At 38.5% G+C, this 23,141-nt stretch overlaps 1 protein-coding gene across 1 annotated transcript in view; it reads right to left on the bottom strand.

The window, feature by feature from the left end:
* exoc6b (exocyst complex component 6B) overlaps positions 1-23,141 on the bottom strand; it is a gene marked incomplete in the record, with an annotated part of 114,387 nt that overhangs the window by 54,980 nt on the left and 36,266 nt on the right. Inside the window, 7 exon segments of the mRNA XM_024287366.2 lie at positions 9,310-9,419; positions 9,528-9,633; positions 10,291-10,388; positions 12,882-12,953; positions 13,032-13,152; positions 19,667-19,713; positions 21,731-21,814. Of these exon segments, the coding sequence (XP_024143134.1) occupies positions 9,310-9,419; positions 9,528-9,633; positions 10,291-10,388; positions 12,882-12,953; positions 13,032-13,152; positions 19,667-19,713; positions 21,731-21,814 (638 nt within the window).

A 23,141-nucleotide genomic window follows, 5' to 3' on the forward strand; every position in this document is an offset into this window, starting at 1 on the left:
ATCATCCTCTAGCAAAGAGGTCGGTACAGGAGAGTGCTTTAAAACTGCTGTTAAAGGTCTGCATCCATGAGTTCACCACTGACTGATCTATTTTCATTAGTCTCTGATAATGCTGATTATTCTGATGCGGAAGATGAAACAGGAAGCTGAAAAATGTAGATCCGAATGAGGTTCTCGTTGCAATACAGCTCTGAAGCATCATCTTTATACGGTTTCATTAAAACATCCAAGAGGGGGAAAACCTTCAACTTAAACACCTGAAGTCAAGAGAAAGGTACAAATCTCTCCATCTGTGATGTTATAGAATACATAGAGAAACGATCCAAGATCAGAGACCTCTTTCTCTTTGATCTCTCTCATCTCTTCTGGAAAGACACAAGTAACTGAGGAAAAGATGTTTGACCTTCTTCTAATCCTATGTTCACACCTGGCACGGCGTGCGTTCTTGAATGTGCGTTTAGCATTCGCGTGGCCAGTTTCAATGTTAAGTCAATGATACGGTCCGGTCTAAGGTCCTGTGGTGTGATTTGTTGAAGGTTCAAATATTTGAACTTTATTGAGGCTGCCATCAACCAATCAGAGACTCAATTTTTGGCATGTGACATTTTCAGTGACAGCAAGTAGAATACAGATCCATTTTCTTAACCTGCTGCATCCCTTTTGGGGCAATGAGGTTTCTGGAGCCCTTCCTGGCTACAATGAGGGCAAAGGTAGGTACACCCTAGACAAGGGATGGGCAACTCCATGTCTCAAGGGCCACAGTGTCTGGATAATTTCCAGACATCCAAGCCGTCCTCATAACTGATTATCTGGTTCAGGTATGTCCAGCCAAATAGGACATCCCAGGATGTTGGAAAACATGCAGGAATGTTGAGTCCAGGAGTTTCCTATCCCGGCTCTAGAAAGTCTGTCGCAGGGCCTGTGGAGCGATTGTAATCACTACGCCGACTCCTACGGGGCGAGCTAACGGCGACAGAGAGCCGCTTGCAGGATGGGGAAGCACCCTGATCGGGCCTCCTGAACTTTATGATATTTTTCTTATGTTTAAAATGACAACAAAAAGTCCCCTAATTTTATCGTTGTTTTCATGTATTCCCGCTTGGGTTATTGCAGGACAGCAGACACAAGCTCCTCCTAGGCTATCAAGACTATGAACATATTTTTGGACATGCAGCGAGCAGAGAATTCGGCGAATGAGGGGGAGCCAACGCAAATTCATCACCAGAATCGCATTCAGCGCAGCTTAATGCCAGCGTACATACTTGCATTTGGAAGAGGTTTGGTACAAATGTTGAAGCAGTCAAAACTCGTGAATCTCGCTACAGACTTTTTCTTTCCCAGCTCTATTTCGATAAATGAAATACTTGGTGTCACAGAATTCCAATGAACAACTTCTCCTTCGTGATCAATTTTCAAACGGTTGGCACTTCTGTGAATTAAAGGCGTCGCCATCTACAGGCGACCCTGATTGGACGACCAGGTTCAACAGTCAACCTGCGTTTCAAAGGCAGCATATTTTGAACGTAGAGCCCCAAAAACACTTATAAAACTTGTGTAGTGACTCGTGAACGTGATAATTCTGAACGGGGAAGCCCAAAAAGCACAAATATGGACGTTTAAATCGAGTTTTCACTTGAATGTGCGTTACATAGATTCACAGCTATTAGTGGTTTCTCTGCATGAAGGACACTTTTAGAACAGGTGCAAGTCTGTCAATCTTCTCTGGTCTTAGACTGTAGGAGCAACAATCCAAGATTATAGACCTCCTTCTTTTAGATCTCTTTCATCTTTGCGGATTGATCTAATACCTCTCAGTTTGACTATCATCCATTATCTTTTTCTCTTAGTATTCCAAAGATATTTTACTTCGAAACTACTCAATTTTCTGGGCCACTAGAAATAGTATTTCCCTGGCTATAAAAAAGAAAGAAAACTAAGCCCCTGAAGGGGAAACTTATGCCGAGAAACAGAACCATCCGCCTGGTGATAAGGATCAATGTGTCTTAAACTGTGGTCATGACCGAACGGCGTTGGATACTAGACCCAAATCAAATTAAATAAAAGAAATCTGTAAATCTTCCGACTGTCTTTAAGAGGATTACTTGTTAAATACATATAAAGTGAGTTTAAATGCTTCCATAGAGTCAACAACAAACACTGATCTTGAATCTTCACGGTTCCTTATTTGAGAAAAAGCCATCACCGTTGACATCAATGAGTGAAGAACGGGTTTGGCTCTCAGGAAAACCAACGTTCTCTTAGATCAGATCTTCGTCTCCATCCCAGTTCTGTCAGCGGCAAACCCAAACCGTGTCAACAGCTCTGAATGCGTTCTGGCACAACGACCACGGCGTCCCGGCGGACGTGCGAGATCAGTCCGCTCATGAGCGAGTCTGACAGTTTGCAATCTGACTCTGGATTCATGGGCTGCGTGAAAGCTGTTGACGTTTTAATCCGCTGATACCTGGCTTTTCACTGCAGCCTTCACCTCAAACAGCCTGGACGATGCTTTTCCTCAGCGGCACCGCGTCCGTACTCGCCGTTCCTGCGCTCGGCAGGGCCAACTCTTCCCCCGACGGTCCGGGACCGGCAAACGCTCTGGCTCTGAGCCCAAGCCTCAAAGCTACAGGTTGATGCTTTTCCCACAGATTTCCATGTCAGCATCACCTCGCCCCCGTTACCTCCACAACCATCAAGAGCTCAGCGGCCTTCATCGCCGGAGCTCCTGCCAGAACTGCACTCAGCTCTGGGTCCAGTCCGAAAACGATGCCTTCTCTACAGACAACAATGGTCCCCAGTCAGATGCGAGGTTCAAATGGATGTAAAAATATTTTCCTTGGTCCAAATGTGATCTTAGAAACAACCGTTTTAAATAAACTTTGATTCATCTTCCATTGCTGAGAGGACCACACACTCAGAGAAGAGAAAAAAAAAACATCCTGCCAAGAAAAATCTCATTTTCACAACAGAAAGGAGAATATTCTTGAACCTGATACGCTTATTTCGTCTACAAGGACAGATAGCTGCTGCAACAGGTCACTGCTGCCTAAAGAGAACAGCAGATTTGTGGACAGAAACTCGAAACTGTCCCAACTCAGGGATGACTTCAGAAAAACGCTCGTCCTGCTGACTGAAGAAGCTACTTGTTATATTGGTTACTGTGTTTTGGTGCCATTGAAACCAATAGGCAGAAACCAGAAACCCATTCAGTCCAAGTGAAGACATTCTAATCCAGACATGATGTTGGTGCTCCAACCTTTTGGATTTTTATCTTTGATACATTCTAAAATATTTTGTTCTTTCGGGTACAAGGTTCCATCAATCTTTTGCACCTTTTAATGATGGAGAATCCAAATTCTTTCCATACACCTTCTCCCTACTTCTACATTTAGCCCTCCAAACGAAGACTTGTGGAAACTGGTTGAATTTTTGACTAAAGATGTTCTGTATCGTTAAAATAAATTGTTAAATCCATACTTCCTAAAATATATTATAAAAGCTCCTAAAATCCAAATATTAAAATCTAAGGCCAAATCCAAATTCCTCCCCTACAGCTTCTCCTTACCCCACCATTTGTAGGGACATCTGGAGTGGTAGGGGTGTCTGAAATGTTTCTTCAAGGGGTGGATCAGAAGTCTGCACCCTGATCCTCCGGAGCCACAAGTGGCTCTTTTATCAAAGAGAGATAAAAAAGTTTCTGAATGTTAAAAACCAACTATAAAGTAAAAAGTGAGAAAGTTGCAAAGGGGGGAAAAAAAGTAACTTGTTTACAAACAGTTGAAGGACAGTGACGAACTACAACATTTTGACACATTTTTGTGTGTCCTGTACTACAAAAAAAAATCAATTATTAAGCAAATTTCCTATTTAAAAAAAAAATTAGGGAATTGTAAGTGTGTTCGAAAATATATATGTCAGAGGTCACTTAATTAGCTTTTGTTTTGATTTGTTAGATTTACATTTCTGGCAGAGATGCACAAACAACAGTGAACTGAACTATTTTTATTTAATCACTGCTGACGTTACACTTGCTACTAATACTACTATTGCTGCACTGAGAGGATCATATGTCATAGATCGTCTTTTATTTTGAAATTAACTTATGTTAAAAGTAAAAAAAAAAAATAATAATAATGCTATTTTCTTTTAATGTTTGTGTTTTATTCATGCAAAATGAACAGTTCGTTTATGTTAATAACAAAGTAGCAATAGCATAAATACAATTTTATTTTTAAAGGACGACTTTGTGGCTTATACTGGGTTGTAGTCAGTGAGAAATCAACTTGAATGACTCTTTCAGAGTTGAAGGTTGCAGGTAGACGTGGGGACTCATGACTGTGTATCCCTTCTGCTACGTGGGTGATCCGGGTCGCGACGCATTTCTTAACGTGGCTGTGTTCCGAAGCACAGAAGTTTACATTCAAATGTTGGTAATGATGTTTTTTAGCGACTCTTTAAAGCTATAAAACTAATGTTATGTGTTTTCCAAGCACTAGCAGCTACGGGCTAACGTAGATGACCGACAACTATTGATGACATCATCAAGTGGTGGCAACGTCCAAATTTGAAAACATTAGCCATGTCTGAAGTCCTTTACTACTCACTATATAGTGCATTCAACATTTCGTAGAACTATCCCAATCAACAATTCCAAAATCCAATGCCCTTGAAATTTTCCAGAATTCTCAGCAAAAAACTAGATTTAGGAATATGGACCAAAATGCATGTTTGAACAATTTTTGAGAAAAAAAAAAAGTATTTAAATTATCTATTTTTTAATAAACCATCCATGTTTTTACCGCCGGAGCACAATGGATTCATAAATAATCATCGTAAAATGTTCGTATTGAAATCTGTGACGTCATATTGTCAGTTTAAGGAGAAGTAGTAAGTATGGTGTCTAAATTGCTTTAAAAATCCAGAGCACTGGATAGTCCAGCATTATATAGTTTTTAGCAGGTAGGGATTAAGGAGGGAGTTCTGAATTAGCCACTATTTTTTCATAACTACTGTACATTTAGAGGGCTTAATGTAGCAGTAGGGAAAGAATTGGGATTGGGTCGTACAGTAGTTCAAAGAACATCAACGTTAGAGTGTTAAAGGGTTAAAAAACTATGCAGGTCAGAGGTCAAAGGCGATTCATAGCTTCATAGCATTCATTGCTTCCGTACTTGCAAGTCTCGTGCGTTTGAAGTTTAGAAGTCGGCAGTGCGGCAGCGGTAACCGGATCAAGCAGGTTGAGTAGAAGAGCCATTACTCTGATTAAAAGCAGTGATTGTTACGCTCTGACCTCCAAAAAGACCGGACGGGAACCTGCTGAACCTTATCAGTCGGGAGTTTTAGTTGTGCTTTGCAGCTTTAAGAGGATCAATATTGTTCTCCGTGGAGGTCTGGAGCTCCGTGTTCTTATTTAACGACTCAACAATTCAACGGGAGAAACACAAAAACACGCTCCCTGGTCTTTTTCCACACTTTTTTTTTTGGTTTGTGTCGTTATACCAGTTTGACTAATGCTGTGGACTTTTTCCAATCACTACCCCCCCCCCCCCCCCCCCCTTCCTCCGGTCATGGATCAATGGTACCTCCCACATCCTCGGCCCCCACAAGGGAATTAACACACATGTACAAATAAATGCACCTATAAACAGAAATACAGATACATTTACAAATGTGCAAACAAGAGCGCCCACAGAAAGACGTGGACACAAAACTTCAAGGAACACGGCAATAAATTTAAAAATATATATAAATAAAGAGTGGGAGTTCTGAGTCTGGATTGTGTTATTTCCAAAAAAGTGTGGGTATATGTGTGTTTCTTCTGAAGTTTCGTAGTTTAGTTGGCTTGTGTCTTCCATGACCAACAAACACACACACTGTGTAACCTCTCCACAGGATGGACCGCAAACTGCATTTTTTTTTGTGCGCATGATGCGAGACAGATGCCATAAGAGGAGCTTCCTCTTCACTTTGGACGCTAACGAAAGCGGCTGATGTGTAAACACGGAAAGTTCTGGAGCGTTTCACCGTGCACTTCGTAGACACTTCAGTTCATCTCCGCTCCACGGGATCTATGACAAACTGCAGCGCCACACAAAGATATGAGTCGAAAATACCGTGAATCAAACTGACTATATTACTGTGAGCGCAATAAAACCTTCCCAACCAAAGACTATAAATATATATATAAGGAGACTAACAGCCTTATGGCTGTACATCGTCTACAGCTGCTGTAGCTGCTAAACTATTCAAGGATTTTTGGTTCGTTTGTTGTCTGGGACTATCACGATGGTCCATAGAAACCATTTCTTTTATTTTCATATCTGAGGCTGATAAACAAGTAAAGTTTCCATTTTTCTAAGACCTTGATGTTTACATTCATTCATAGCCTGTTAACTTTCAACTGTTTGGATTTTTAGATGATGTTTTTAGAGTACATTATTGCTGCCACAAACGATTATTTTAATAGTTGACTAATCACCGAATAATTTTTCAGATTAGTCGACTAATCAGGTCGTGCGCAAACTGGATGTAAAGTGCAAATCTTAGCCATCATTAGCTTTAAACTACCTAAAAACTTTATATATAGCATTACCTGCGATAATGCTAGTGTGAATGCAGTAAGCTGAATTTAACCACTGAAGAAGCTAGTTTTGATAGCTGAAGATGATGAAATTAATAGCTAAAAACGCTGAAGCTGAAAGTCAGCTAAAATATTAGCTAAATGCCAAATTAGCCTAAAAAAACAGAAAAAATTCTAAATTAGCCAAAATAGCTAGCATGTAGCTGAAATATTAGCTAAACTCCAAAACAGCCTAAAAAACAATAAAGCCTAAATTAGCCAAAATAGTTAGCTCGCAGCTAAAATATTAGCAATACTCCAAATTAGCCTGAAAAAATTAAAAACAAATCCTAAATTAGTCAAAATAGCTAGCATGCAGCTGAAATATTAGCTAAACTCCAAAACATCCTAAAAAACAATAAAGCCTAAATTAGCCAAAATAGTTAGCTCGCAGCTAAAATATAGCTTAACTCCAAATTAGCCTAAAAAACGGGAAAAAAGCCGAAATTAGTCAAAATAGTTAGCATGTAGCCGAAATATTAGCTAAACACCAAAAATAGCTGAAAAAAACGTAATAAATGCCAAAATAGTCTAATGCCATTAGTCGTTGATTAGTCGACTAATCGTGGCGGCCCTAGAGTACATTGATACAAAACATCATAAATAAAGTGCTTTAGGAATACAGTCGATTTGGTCAAATTCCTATATGTGCTTTGGGACAACCATTCGCTGTATTGAGTTTATTATTAAAGCTAAAAAGATAAATAAGAGTCTTTACCATCAACTTATAATGAACCCAGTTTAAAAAAAAGGAAAATATGAACCTGACTCATGTCTGTAGATTGAAGTTTGAGAAGTCTTAAAGATTTAAGTAAATATTTACACTCACTGGCCACTTTATTAGCCATACCTGCCCAACTGTTTGTTAATGTAAATGTCTAATCAGCCAATCATATAGCACTAATTCGCATTTAGGTATGTTGACATGGTCAATCGATCTGCTGCAGTTCAAACTGATCATCAGAATGAGGAAGAAAAGTGAGTTTGAACGTGGGATGGTTGTTGGCGCCAGACCGGTTGATCTGAGTATTTCATAAACTCCTGATCTACTGGGATTTTCAACCATCCGTAGTGTTTACAGAGAATGGTCAGAGAAAGAGAAAGTGAGCAGCAGTTCTATGAGCGGAAATGCCTCGATGGTGCTAAAGGTCAGAGGAGAATGACCAGACTGGTTCCAGCTAATAGAAACTCAAATAACCACTGGTTACAACTTAGATGAGCAGAAGAGCATCTCTGAACGCACAACAACCTTGAGGCGGATGGACTAAAGTAGCAGAAGAACACACCGGGTATCACTCCTGTCAGCTAAGAACAGAAAACTGAGGCTACAAGTCATACAGATTCACCAAAACTGAACAATAGAAGATGGAAAAACATTGTCTGATAAATCTCAATTTTGGCTGCGACTTTTGGATGGCAAGACTAGACGTTGGTGAGAACAACATAAAAGCATGGATCCATCCTGTCTTGCATGAACAATTCAGGCTGATAGTGTTAGTGTAATAGTATGGGTGATGTTTTCTTGGCACTTTGGGCCCCTTAGTACCAATGGAACATGGTTCCAACACCACAGTCTGTCTACCTGAGTACTGTTGCTGACCAAATCCATCCCTTTATGACCACAGAGTACCATCTTCTGATGTTACTTCCACCATGTCATAAAGCTGGAATCATCTCAGACTGGCTTCTAGAACATGACAAGGAGTTCACTGGACTTTAAATCTCAACCCAACAGAACCTTCGGGATGTGGTGGAACATGAGACAGTCGACAAATCTGCAGCAACTGTGGGATGTTATGAGCCAAATGAACCAAACTCTGAGGAATGTACCCAGTACTAATCGACTTAATGAATCTATGCCACCAAGGGCTAAGGGAGTTCTGAAGGAAAAAGGGGGTCCGACCTGGTACTAGAAAGACGCCCATAATAAAGTATGTAGTGACTCAAGATGACATCATACAAGCAAACGGGTTAAGGTACCAGTTCTGGACGCTTCCAGAAGACCAGTACTGCATCCGGTACCACGTCCCAAGGGTTGCGGACCTTTGATTTTATGAACAGAAAGCACGTAAAAGCAACGCACGTTGGTGACACCTAAAACATCAAAATATGGCGCGGAAGGGTCCTTAACCAAACATTCCAGAAGTCAAAAACATAAATCTTATTATTAGTGTCCATTTTAGTGAGTGTGCCAACGTTTATAAAAGCAAACTTGTTTCTAAATGACCTGGAAAAAAAGAACAAGTGGGAATTTCACACATTTCTCTGCATTAAATTATTGTGTTTTGATGTTTTCTAAAAATGTAAAAACAATGTCATTTCTGCTATCTAAAAAAAAGTCAAGTAGTCGATAAAAATGTAAATAAATCAATTTACTTTAATTAAATTTATATTAAAATGTGTTAATTATTTTTTCTTTCTCAACTATTCAATCTAAGCACTTCTACATTCAGGGGAAACTAATAAATATGTTCAAAAATATGAATACAAACTCAGAAATGTTGCTTGATCCAGACTATCCCCTTTGGTGGGAGTGTCATGGTCAGGTAACGATCCCCAAACAAACGTCATGAAGTTGCTTTGGCTTTAATAAAGTAGGTTGTCATAAACATGTGTTAAGTTTGTTTAAACCCCGTCAGTGGCATCATGGGTAAAATCATACCCCCTATACCCCCAGTGTGTAGGAGTACCTGAGATGCAGATCCTCGGAGTACTTCAGGCAGGCATAAATGAACTCCTTCAGCTGACAGTAGACTTTTGGCACAAACTCGGAGAAGGGAAGCTTCTTGGGGAAGGGAAGCTAGTGGACACGAGACAAAATTCCATCAAGTTATGCAAAATATTTCACCTCATATTCACTAACAAGTATTAATTTGATTTAAAACCATAGAAAAATGTTTTATTGAACCTTCTCCAGTTCAGGATCTTGCAAGGGAAACTGGGAAGTGTAGTGGCGGTACTCCTCCTCCGTAGAGACTGGGATTGGACTGTAGTTGTCCTGATCCAACACCTGCCTGAAGACGGCAGATCACAGGTGAATCACTTCCTCCGTTCGTGGAACAAGTCAACGGGAGAAAGCTAAGAACAAACTTCCCTCCGTCTTTCTAAAACACAAACATTAACCTCCAACCGTCCCATTGGGGGTCGTTCTAACGCTCGAGGTTTTCTTACCACCCTGCCTCCTTTCAACACCCCCCACGTCTGTTTGGCGCTCCGCAAATCGGACGTTCCAGCGTTCCATGGAGAGGAGGTGAACCGGAGAGGGATCGCTCCCCAACAATACAACATAACATTCCTGTGGCTTCCCGAGAGTGTTTGTGTGTGTTCACTCCAATAAGAAAAAGAGAAGGAAAGAGGGAGTGTGTGTTTGTTTGTCCGTTCTCACTGCCCCGCGTCCCTCTGGTATCATTGAACAGAGGCAAACAATGGCACGTTGAGCCCAAACACACACAAAGCGTTTGAGGGTGCTGCCCATTCCGAAGGGTAAGGAATGTTCCGGACGCCGTTTGAAAACGCTTCCTCTCTTGTTGCTCATAAAACTTCAAAACCAGCTCCACATTTCTCACATTCTGGTGTTATGGGAGTGTGCTGTGGCCCTACAAACACCGTGTGACCTCCTGACCAAAGACCGGTTTCCCACAGGACGACCTGAACCGCGGATCGGTGGGTACCTGAAGGTGAAGTTCCACCTCTTCAGCAGGATCTCTCCATACTGCTCCCTCATCTCCAACAGCATGTCGAACAGCTGGGACACCGGGAATCCGTAACCCTGCAAAAGCAGATGAAACACAGAAGCTGAAGGTGAAACGTAACAAAAGCTTCACAGATGATGGTCGGCCAATTCCAAACAAGAGGAAGATTCCAAACTTTTCAACATTACCCTCTGACAGAGCTATTGTAGGCATCGCATAATAAGATATGCTCCTTGAACTATTGTAACTTTTCAACCATTTATGCAATCAGCGCAATTTCAACTGATTCTGATACGGAGAAAATCGCTTTATGAAACTCTTTACATTGGTAAACCGATGTGCAACACATTATGCTAGTAAATCGATGCGCAACACTTTACGATAGTAAACCGATGCGCAACACTTTACGCTAGTAAACCGATACGCAAGACTTTACCCTAGTAAACCGATACGCAATACTTTACGCTAGTAAACCAATGTGCAACTCTTACATTACTAAACCAATATGCAGTACTTTACGTTAGTAAACCAATACGCAATACTTTACGTTAGTAAACCAATACGCAATACTTTACATTAGTAAACCAATACGCAATACTTTACATTAGTAAACCGATGTGCAACTCATACATTACTAAACCGATACACAATACTTTACATTAGTAAACCAATACGCAATACTTTACATTAGTAAACCAATACGCAATACTTTACGTTAGTAAACTAATACGCAATACTTTACATTGGTAAACCAATACGCAATACTTTACATTAGTAAACCAATACGCAATACTTTACGTTAGTAAACCAATACACAATACTTTACATTAGTAAACCAATGTGCAATACTTTACATTACTAAACCAATATGCAGTACTTCACCTTAGTAAACCAATACGCAATACTTTACATTGGTAAACCAATACACAATACTTTACATTAGTAAACCAATGTGCAACTCTTACATTACTAAACCAATATGCAGTACTTTACGTTAGTAAACCAATACGCAACACTTTACGTTAGTAAACCGATGTGCAACTCTTACATTACTAAACCGATACGCAGTTCTTTACGTTAGTAAACCAATACGCAACACTTTACGTTAGTAAACCAATAAGCAACTTTTTAGGTTGGTAAACAAATACGCAACTCTTTTGGTTAGAAAACCAATACGCAACACTTTGTTAGTAAACAAATATGCAAGACTTTATGTTAGTACATCAATGTGCAACACTTTAAATGGGTAAACCATTACGGAACACTTTGCGTTAGTAAACCAATACGGAACACTTTACACCAGTAAATTGATGTGCAACACTTTAAGTTTGATAAACCAAAATGCAATACTTTACAATAGTAAACCAATACGCAACACTTTCTTATAAAACTGATACGCAACACTTTACGTTAGTAAACCAATGACCAAAACTTAACGTTCGTACGCAACACTGAACTAGACGTAAACACTTAAATAGAAACTCACATTTTAGAAATATTTAAAATGTTTAACTTGTGTTTTTAGATCAGTTATAATAACAGAGTGCCAATAAGCATATTTACATCTAAAAAATTGACTTTAGATGTTGAACAAGAGAGCAAACAACCATTAAACCAGCAACAAATAAGAAGTTTTTAATTGTACTTACTTTCTCAGATGGATAACAACCACCTGGTTATGATAAACCAATGAAACTCATTAATGAAGACACAAACTACACAGATGTGATGGGGTGATGGGGTTGCCTATAACCTCAGTTCTCCAAATTTACCCCTCTTTTTGTTTTCCAACAACTTATGCCTTAGTTGCTGTTAATTACCTAGATCAGGATGGTTCAGTCAATCAACATTTTAAATTACTTAATTAGTAGCAACTAAAGGAAGAGAAGGACGTGAAGGACATCTCCTTTAGCACAAGTATATAACGAACTAATTCTAACAGTGTGAAAAATTAACAAACACGCATTATTGATTATCCATTGAAGTGAGTTGGCTTCATGTTTCAGTTTCTCAACAAAAGACACAGCAGTAACCCATGTTTCAGCTCGGGAATTCAAAACCTTCATCGGATTTATGAAGCAATAAATGTTGGGCATCTCGTGTTTGAAAGTTTGGTTCAAAAAGTAGAAATTCTGTCAAAATGATGGAAAAATGCCGTTCAATAGCAGCTCATCACTTCAAATGAAAGACTTGCGGCGTCAGACCTCCCAAGCGCAACCTCCGAGTCTTCCATAAGTCTTCTTCGTGTTCCCCCCATCCGGTCAGCACATCTCTCCTCCATCCCCTCATCCATCACACTCCACCCATAAAGGTTTGTTCATTTGTGCAGCGCAGGATAAACACAGTCAGATCAGTTGAGGAACTTCCATCTTTAAAACAGTTAAGAAAGAAGCTCTTTCTTTGGAGACATGCAGCCATCCACTTGAAAAAACAACGAAACTTCCTTTTAAGAAGATTCATGGGCGTCTGGGGTCACAAAAAGACAGGCGAACACAAAAACACCACAGCTTTGGGAGATTAACGGGATATTCAGGGACGGAGAGGCCTGTGATCGTAAATCACTCGCGTACCTGCAGCGTATCGGCAAACAGCACGATGAGGTTCTTCAGATCCAGCACCAGGTTGGGGTCATCACAGTACGACTAAACAAGCAGAGGAGGGAGTCAGGATGTTATGGGAACGAGGCTGTTCGTCTTCTCTAAATGTGTAATTCATCTTACAGAGTGTGTCCTCAGGGCAGCAACTATTTTGGAGAGTGCCAGCTCCCAAAGCTCCTCCACGTAAGCTCTGTTGACCAAACCCTGCGTGGTGTGAAGGACGTGATCCTCAACGACGAAGAAGCTGAAGGAGGAAGAGGAACACCAAGAGGTCAGGTGGAGTGAAAGCAACGATTTTTAGATCCTCAAATGAAGTTTTGTTGATTTTTATCTTGTACGTTGGTACCAAAGAATACATATAACACATCAGGATATAAATTTAAATTGGTGATGTGGACACAGGTGTACTTGGTTTGGGTCCACTGACAATCTAAGACTTAGTGAACAGGTGAGGTCAAATTGGTTAATAGGGAACAGATTTAAAGCTAGATCCTTTTTTAAAAAATGGTCAAGACACCACCAAACATCATTCTTTCAAAAAATAGGCAAGTTGGTGGGAAAAACAAGTCTAGAAATTTTGTCAACAATTTTGTCGCTCTTCGGCCAAGACCAAAGAGCTATCTAAGGACACCAGTTTCTAGGGTCCTTTGACACCTCTTTGGCCAAGACCACAGAGATGCCGAAGGAAGCTCTTTGGCAAAGACCAAAGAGGCCAAGACCAAAGAGTTGTCAAAAATAGCTCTTGACTTGTTACTTCTATAGAGCTAAGAGCTATCTAATGACACCAGATTCTCTGGTCCTTAGATAGCACTTTGATCTTTACCATAGTGGAGTTTGAAGTGTGACTGTTTGAGGTTGAGGACAGGTGTCTCTTATGTAGATAAAGAGTTCAAACAGGTGCCGTTACTACAGGTAACGTGTGGAGGGCAGAGGATCATCTGACAGAAGAAGTAACAAGTCAGAGAGAGACAGAAATCTTGTTTTTTTTTTGTAGGTAACCAAATACTTACTCTCCACTACATTTTTACAAATTCCTTTAAAAAAAAAAGAAAAAAAAATCAGACAATGTTCTGTTTTTTTTCCTTATTCTGTTTCTCATAATAAGAAAAATGTGTATTTATAAATATATGTATGTATATACACATATGTACACACACGCACACATATCTATAATTAGCTCCAAGACTATTGCCATATTGACCTCAGACAGTAGAGAGATTTTTGTTGCAAAGTTAGATCATTTTATAAAACAATTTATTTGAGAAAATAAAGAAAAGTATAAATGGCCGCTTCCTTAGTTGTATGTGGGAGGGGCTGAGTCACAGGCTGCAATAATAGCTGATAGCTGAAAATCAGTTAGAAAAGTGCGTAAATAAAATGAAAAAGATGGGATTCACAGTTAATTATTCACCAGGTGTGTTTTAAGACTACATTTGTCCATTGTTTGATGCATGTTTGTAGATGAGACAGATTGGATTGCTCTGATGCGAACACAGTAGCGTTTGATTTCAGGCGGTGTTGGTTCCACAATGCTGTCGCTTCTATTTATCATTAGCTTAATTTCCATTCACTATGAAATTGCACATGTTGTGTTTTTTTCGACGTTTCTAGAATCTGGATACATTTTCATGCAAATGTGTAATGGAAACGCAGATAGTTTTTACAACTATCATAGAGAACTTGCACTAGAATGAAAATGTTTGTACTCTTCATATCATGATGGCTTCATTTCCAAAAGTTAGAAAAGAAAAAAACCTACATTTTCTTAGACTGTATATTAAACATGAATGGGTGTAGAGAAAAACTGTTAACATCCACAAATCCAATGTTTGCTAGGTCTAAAGTTATTTTTTTTCCAAACTGAAACTATAAAAGTATTATTTAAAGAAAGTAAAGTACAGTTGAGTTTGATTTGATCCTAATCAAAGCTAAAGCTGAGCTCCGTCTGGAAAGAGTCAACCAGCAGCACCAATTAAATGATGACACGAGTGCGTTTCCAGCAGCTAATCACAAGCATCACTAGCATAAAACAAAATATGTCTTTGTGCGGTTATTCATATCCTCACTTTTTTTTTCTCTAAAGCTTTGTTTTGCTGAAAGCTGACAGCTTTCCAGAGGAGCTGCCATGAACCTCCAGCTGGAAAATCAACCAGGAGCGACGGCCAAGCCGGCAGCACACTCGGCCAGTCAGGCGTTAAAAGACGCTGGTGTCTGGGAAAGCCGCCGCTCCTCCCTCCATCACGGGCCGCGCTGCTTTCTTGAACCGGCGCCCGCGTGAATGGATCGGATTGCCCGGAAAGCGACTCGGGTTGAGGTCCACTGACAGTACGTCTCACTCAAAGCGATGCCCGCTGGGGCTGCGGAGACCGCAAGGAGCCGCTCTGTGGTCACTCGGTTTCCTGGTTGTCATCACGGAGGGGAATGCAGCTCGCTTTGGAGATTGATCGGAAACATTTTTGAGCTTTTGCTCTTCAGCTTTAATGAGAAACTGTGATCTTACAGCCGAATTATAGCTGGATTTAGAAATGATGGAAATTACAGAAAAATATGCAGCAGCTGATTGCAAATTAAAACTTAATAGGATTTAACTTTGAGTCGAACTGACAGTTGATTTACAATTGTTTTAAACAAAACAAATACTCAGACTGTAAGAGTTTTTAGTTTTACCGTGATTTCCTTTCAAAATAAAGTCACATTTCAGAAAAAAATCGGACTAAATTGCCTTAAAAATAAAAAATAAAAACCATAAGATTATTTTAATGAACTTGATTGCTTCTAAATTGTTTTGAAAATTTTAAAGAAAAAAATATTTAAGAACAGTTCTAAACTGAAAATTGTATTGATATTGGGTAAAAGGTATCATTGTGACTGTCACTACCCAATATAAATTGTCATTATAACAATTTTTTTTTTACTTTAAAGAAGGGGTCCTTAAACTGGCGGCCCACGGGCCATTTGCGGCCCCTAACTCGATATTTTGCAGCCCCCGTCTTAATATGAATATAAAGTTCAATGTCTACTAAGCAATATCATCTGCATGTTCACACTTCTTTGATATCTTTGTATTTGCTTTGTGATGTTTCAGCTTTATGCTTAAAACTTTGCATTTGTTTTTGTTGTTGGATCTGGTCGTCAGAAAAGTCCTTAGCTACAGTTGCTAGCGTCATTAGATCCTGTCGTTTCATGGGACATGCAGAAGATATTTCTTAGTCGTACAAAGACATGAACAAATGTTCATTAAATTTGTTCAACGGACAAAAACAATGGACGCAAAAACCTTTGGCCTAAAAGGGGAAATTGAGTTTCACTTATGCGAAAGCTAATGTTTTTCTCCACTGCAAATCATCCATCCATTTATACCTCTCTGTATCGTTTTTACTCCCACTATCCACTAGGGGTGTAAAAAAAATATCGATTCAGTGAAATATCGATACTTTATTTTGCTCAATACTTGTATTGATTTAAAATACTGCGAAGGCGATATTTAATGAATTATTAATAGGTAAAAATGTAGTTTAGTCTTACTTTTGTTTTCCACTTAAATATTTTCTAAATTACCAAAATAAAAGCACTATAAATTTTCTTGGGTAAAAGCAACCCGTTTATGAGATACAGTTGCAGTGCTTAATAACATGTATTAATATTCAGACAGTTCTTAAGTCATAATTTAAAAAACTAGTACTGTCTTGGGATATAGTGGGGTATATATCGGGTCAAAGGTCACCTGTCAAAATGAGTTTGATGGTAAGTATATTCCCCATCTCTCTAATGAGGTCGGCATCTGAAACAAGGAACTATTTTTCACTAAAGTTTTGGTCTCACGGACTCAAATAATGAAAAAAATGAATTTTTTGGAGCTGAACGCTGACAACTTTGTTTAACTTTATTTCACTCTATCTCCATATAATATAAAGTAACGACTAATCAACTATTAAATTATTTTAAGTCTCCATAACGTCATTGTTAAACATTCAGAAACTCAAATGGCGTCTATCCTGACAACAAATACGTCGTCAGGACCAACTTCCCTTTTATTCTACGACATCTTCAGTGTCTTCCTCACTTCATCCTTTACAATCTTTGCTACTTCCTGCTCTACAACATCCACTTCTTCTAGCATCTTCCTCACTGATCAGCTCTTCAAAGTCCTCCTTCAATCTTCCCATCACACTTGTCACCACATTCCCATCCCTGTTCTTGTTTCCTTCAGCCGCATGTCCGTTAAAGACTCCCCCAATCACCACTATCTACCCCCTACAGATACCCCGGATCACCTCATCCATCTCCCTCCAGAGTTTCTCCTGCTGGGGAGGCAAAGCCGCTGACAACGCTCAACATCCCACCTTTAACTTCAAACTTTCAGACACATCACCCTGTCTGATGCCTTCTTCACCTCCAGGACATTCTAATCAAACTCCTCCTTTAGGAGTTGTTCCTCCTCCGTTCTTCTTTCCATCCACACCGTGATAAAATGTGAGCCTGGAGGTTCTGTTTGTGGTGGAATAATCGAATTGGTTCTGACACAACCCTCAAGCTCGTACTTGGACTTGGAACCTCTTGTGGTCAAGATATGAACTGGACACATTTCAAAAACAGCTGCGAATGCTAGTTGGGCCATAATTAATGGGAGTCTGACAGGGTAAAACCCTCGACTGTCTCTGAGAACTTGGCGGGGTGAGTGTGACGTAGATTATGACTCACTTCCAATTCCACCACTATTTCACTATTTTTTTACAATATGAACGCCACCGCAATGGAGTCAGACATCGTCATGAACATATAAATCCTTGTGCTTTCTTATGGGGTCCAGATGACTCCGCCCATATATTGATGAAAAAGATAGACAAAGATGGACAGGATTTTATGTCTGCCACGGACACCAGTGAAGATAAAAAAATACTTGGAAATAAAGTTCAGGGCGCCGTCACGTGGGGTCCAGATGACCCCACGTTTAATGCAAACAGGCCTATGATAGCACAAAGGTTAAAAAATGCATCAGAGCAATACTGGTTATTCTGACAAATATAATGAACGAGTTAAAGATGTTTATTTCTCTATAGAAGTCTATGGGATTTTGGCTTCTTGGAGCCAGCGAGCACTTCTGGTTTGGAAAACATTATGTGTCTACAAAATTTTTTTTAGAGATATATACAGAGATATATAGATATATATAGAGATATATATATATAGACCCCATAAGACAGCACAAGGGACATTTATATAGATATATTGATATATAGAGAGAGCTATAGAGGTATATATAGAGAGATAGAGAGAAATAGATATAGAGATAGAAAGAGATATAGATATGGTGAGATAGAGAGAGATAAATATAGGGAGATAGATATAGAGATTTAGAGATAGAAAGAGATATAGATATAGTGAGATAGAGATATATAGGTAGATGGAGAAAGATGTATATGGAAAAACAGATATATAGAGAAAGAGATATATACATATGAATGGTGAGATAGATATATAGAGAGAGATAAATGCAGACATTAATGGAGAGATGGATATAAAAGTATAGAGATAGAGAGATGTCTATAAAGAAATAGATATCTAAAGTAGGATAGATAAATATATATAGAGAGAGATATATAGAGATAGATATATAAAGAGAGAGAAAAAGAGAGATATATGATAGGTAGAGGTAGATATATAGAGAAAGAGATATATAGATACGAATGGTGAGATAGATATATAGAGAGAGATAAATGCAGACATTAATGGAGAGATGGATATAAAGGTATAGAGATAGAGAGATGTCTATAAAGAGATAGATATATCTATAGTGGGATAGATAAATATATATAGAGAGAGATATATAGAGATAGATGTATAAAGAGAGAGAAAAAAGAGAGATATGTGATAGGTAAATATAGATATATAGAGATATAGATAGCTATACCTATATATAGAGAGAGAGAGAGAGACAGACAGAACAGAAAGAGAGAGATAAAGAGATATATATTTAGAGAGAGATAAATATAGAGAGATAAATATAGAGAGATAAATATAGATAGACACATAGATGACCATCTGCTGACATTCATAAAACATAAAAACACACACATAAAACACAATAAAAACAATAAAAGTCAATGGGTTAAAAATTCAATGTATTAAATACGTTAAAAATTGATCTATTTTATCAAATTAAAAGCAAAGTCTTCTTAGATGATTGGCCAGAGTTGCACTGCCCGATGGTGCGAGGAGCGAAATAGCGTTTTTTGGAGCTTTTGCTCTAGATGAGAACAACAGACAGGAAGGTGTCTCATCCCGTCAGTGATCGTGTGTCCACTCAGACATGTTTACCGAAGCGTCTGCGCCGTTCAGAGCCAGACAGACAGAGGAACAGCAGTAAATCGACCGTCGCGGCATCGTCCATCAGCGGCGAGTGGGTGTGTAGGTTTAACGCTCTTATGGAGATGGGAGGATAGAGGGGAGCAAAACCCACGGGGACGGCGAGGGCCGGCGGACTGAGAAAAAGACGTCAAACTGTCAAGAGAAACTTTAAAGTAATAAAAGGAGGTGTTGCTGGAAGTTCTGTTTGTTTCCATTCACGTTTTGGAACTCTGAGGGTGCCAAGTTACACAGAGACGTCCAAAAACACTGCGAGGAAGAATCGACGGATGATGAACGACCAGAACAAGACTACGGTCAGGAAAGTTCTTGATGCACTTTCTGAAGGAATCTAGATGTCAAACATCCACCGAGCTGAGATCACAGAACAAGACGAAGGCGAGCAGACTTACCCAACAATCTGATTGAAGTACCGCCGGTATCCCTCCAAAGTCTCGTGCTAGAAAAGGGAAACAGATGGAGGGAGGGATCTCAGGGATAAAGATTGTGGTGCTTTTAACATCTTTTGTAGCATTTCTCTGATGATGGAGGAAATATATTAACAATATTAAGCTTAAAATTGCATTTCTCAGTATTTCTTCATTCAAATCGTTGTAAATCAGAAGCAAATGGAAAAAAGTCATTTCATAAAGGTCATATTTGTGACATAGAAAATACACTTCCTGCTGTGCATCCACTTGTAGACAAATAAATCCATGGATGTCTACGAAAATGTTGAAATAATGGGACTGAACATCCTCAAAAACGGTTTCCTTGTGGTTCTAATTAAGCATCAATCAATAGTAAGACTTTCATTCTCCTACCAAACAAAACCTTTGGGGTTCCATCAAAACCAAATGTGGATCTGAAAAAAAAACTTTTGTTTATCAGCTCTTCTGCAGAGCCTCCCACTTGTTTTTTTGATTTTCATGACGAAAAAAGTTTCAGGTCAGCAGCGATCACTCATATTCTCAGCATATTGTCATCTGTGGTTTGGCTTCATTTGCTGAAATAAGCAAAGCGTTCTTCATGAAACGCTTCCAGAAAAGCAAAGATGTTAATTCACAACTTGTTTTGCTTCAAAATTGCTTCCAATAAAGAACAATTTCTGCAAGTTGTGAGATAACTTGAAAACATAGATGATTTTTGATTTCAATGAAAAGTTTTAAAAAATATTTAGGTTGATGAAGTGGTAAAGATCCAGACATCATACATGGATTTTTCAGCTCTCTTCCACTTTGATCCAGACATGTTGACAAATTCACTCATTTTTAAGTTAATTTAACTCATTTTAGACTTTTCTTTAAATAAACGAATCAAGAAAATCCCTTTGCTTGACTTTGATACAGAAAGTAAGTGTTTAAGTTCTCATCAAGAGTTTGTAACCCTGGTTGGTGATGACAGAGCAGAGGTCATACGTTTCCTGTAGGTCTTCACCAGGTTTGCCCTTACTGTGGCTGCTCTATTGGTCCATTCCTCCTTTAGATCTTCTCAAGAGCTGTGACGGTTTTGGACCCTTGACCGGTTCATCCCAGTTTTGTTCAGTGTCTACAAGCTCGTCTCTGGTGTCCTTCGACAGCTCGTTGGTCTTGATCAGGGTTCAATGTGGAATAGTTGCAGTCTTACTGATTTATTTATTACTTTATGCATGTAAAATAGATTTTTTTTTTTTCAATGTAAGAAGTCCAAATCAGTCCAATACTTGATATTTATTGGATAAAAGCTCTAGCTCGAAAAGATTTTGGACAAGTTTGGGGTTTTTTAGCTAAAAAAACTTCTGTTTTTTCTTCCATAGTTCTACTTGATGATTCTTTATTGTTCAATAGGCAAACATGCCAGTTTTTATTAGTACATTTTATTTTTTGCAGATCTCAAGCATCCTTGCAGCTCATTAAAACACACTGGAATCACCATGTTCAGCTCTTATTTTTAGAATATCCAGCTTTTATTGCCATTTAGGAAAAACAGAAAAAAAACATTGCAGTGTCTGCTTTTGGAATTTATATTTTTAATTTTATATAAAAACAATTTAAGTCTTGCCTTGTTTAGCATGATTCAGCTTTTCAGCAGCATTGGACATCCTACTAACAATTATGGATTTATTTTACACCTTTAATAGGTAATATAAGCGATGTTTAGAAACTTTTAATGACTTATTTTTAATTTTTTTTTAGTGAGTTTGGCTGAAAAATGTTGCTAGTTTTAATTATGTTGTTCCCATACATTATTCACTCATGCATTTTTTAAATCTAATATAATTGTGGACCTTAAAATAAATCTATTTTAGCAGGAATTTGCACAAATAAGACACATTTAGTCAATTTAAATATTTTTTTTGAAATAAATTTCTTAGTTGGGGGTTTGTCCGTGATTCCAGGTTAAGTGTGAGTTGGGAGCAGGGGTGTGTGTGTGTGTTGGGGTGGGGTTAGAGTGAACAGAGGAGTGCCTCCACACTGTGAGTGGCAGTGCAGTCGTACCATGTTAGAGTGGGGCTGCAGCACCAGGCGAGCCTGTTTCCTCCTCTGCTTTCTGTAGTAGTTCTCAAACACATCACGCAAACCCTACAAAACAAACGGGGGTGAGACACCGAGGACACAACCTCAAAAAAACACACAACAGTGATGTTAAGACCTGAAAATACCAACAAAGACGATGCGTTTTTTAGTCAAAAGTGATCATAGAGAAACAAGAACATTTGAGAAATTGTGGTTTAGAGGATCGAAGATGAAAAGTCTTGAACCATTTTGACTTGAAAACTTTTCACATTTTTAAGTATTTTTTCATTTTTAAAATTCAGTCCTTTAATTTGGTTTACTTTAAACCAAAATATGGTTAATTGTGTCATACAGGTCAATTAAAAAATGTTCCTTCGTAGAATTTTGTATTTAAAAATATACCTTTTTTACCAGTTTGTGACATTTTTCTCTATAATTTTACCATCTCTGTTCTATAAACCAGTATTCTTAATGAGGAAATTGAAATTCTACTTCCAAATTTACCATTTGCATATTAATTTTACTCAAACAACTGTAAACAAACCAAAGGTAAAAAAAAAAAAAAAAAACACATTTTTTTTAAATGTCCTCAGATTATAGGACTTTTTGCTTCTGTAACGCCAAAAAAGTACATAAAATTGGCATCAAATGTTATAAAATCTCCAATATCCATCTATATTCCCAACACCTTATATTTCCTTTGAGGTCATGAGAATACTGGAACGTGTCCCGACGAAGGTGGGGGACACAGTGGACGTGTGACGCAGAGCAAATCTCAAACAAGCTTATTTAAAATATGTGCTTTAAGATTTTCCATCAGTTTCTCTCATAAAACTTTTATTTCAGAGTTTTTTAGACGTGCATTTGACTTGTAAACTATTAAAAAACATGTCAAATACAAGATAATTTTTTCTACGGGGGAAATTTCTTATTTTGTAGGTTCCAATTTTTTTTTTTCTTATAAATTTTAAGCTTTTTGTCAACTTTTAAAAACTTTTTTAACTTCAAAACACACAGAGTCCTGAGTACCAGTTTCTGTTCCATTCAAAATATTTCTATGTGTGTAAAAAAGAACATTAAAATATCAATGGATTAGTGTCGCACCAATCATCCATCCACCACATGGTTTTGAAGCGTACAAGACTGGCATGAATGTAAAACAAAAGTTCTCTAGGAAGACAAAATTACCCTCAAACTTCTTCAAATAACCACAGAATTGGAAAAACAACATTTCAAACCTCTTAAACACAAAGTAAAACTCTTGTCTCTTGTGTCTTTGACAGCTCGGCCATCGGGCCGACATGCCAGACGACCAGAGTCGAGTCTGAGCTCAGAGATAAAGCTCATAACTTCCCAGATAACATGAAAAGTCCCTGGAGCAACTGACCAGACC

The sequence above is a fragment of the Oryzias melastigma genome, linkage group LG18 (assembly GCF_002922805.2).
Source record: "Oryzias melastigma strain HK-1 linkage group LG18, ASM292280v2, whole genome shotgun sequence".
Lineage (NCBI taxonomy): Eukaryota > Metazoa > Chordata > Actinopteri > Beloniformes > Adrianichthyidae > Oryzias > Oryzias melastigma.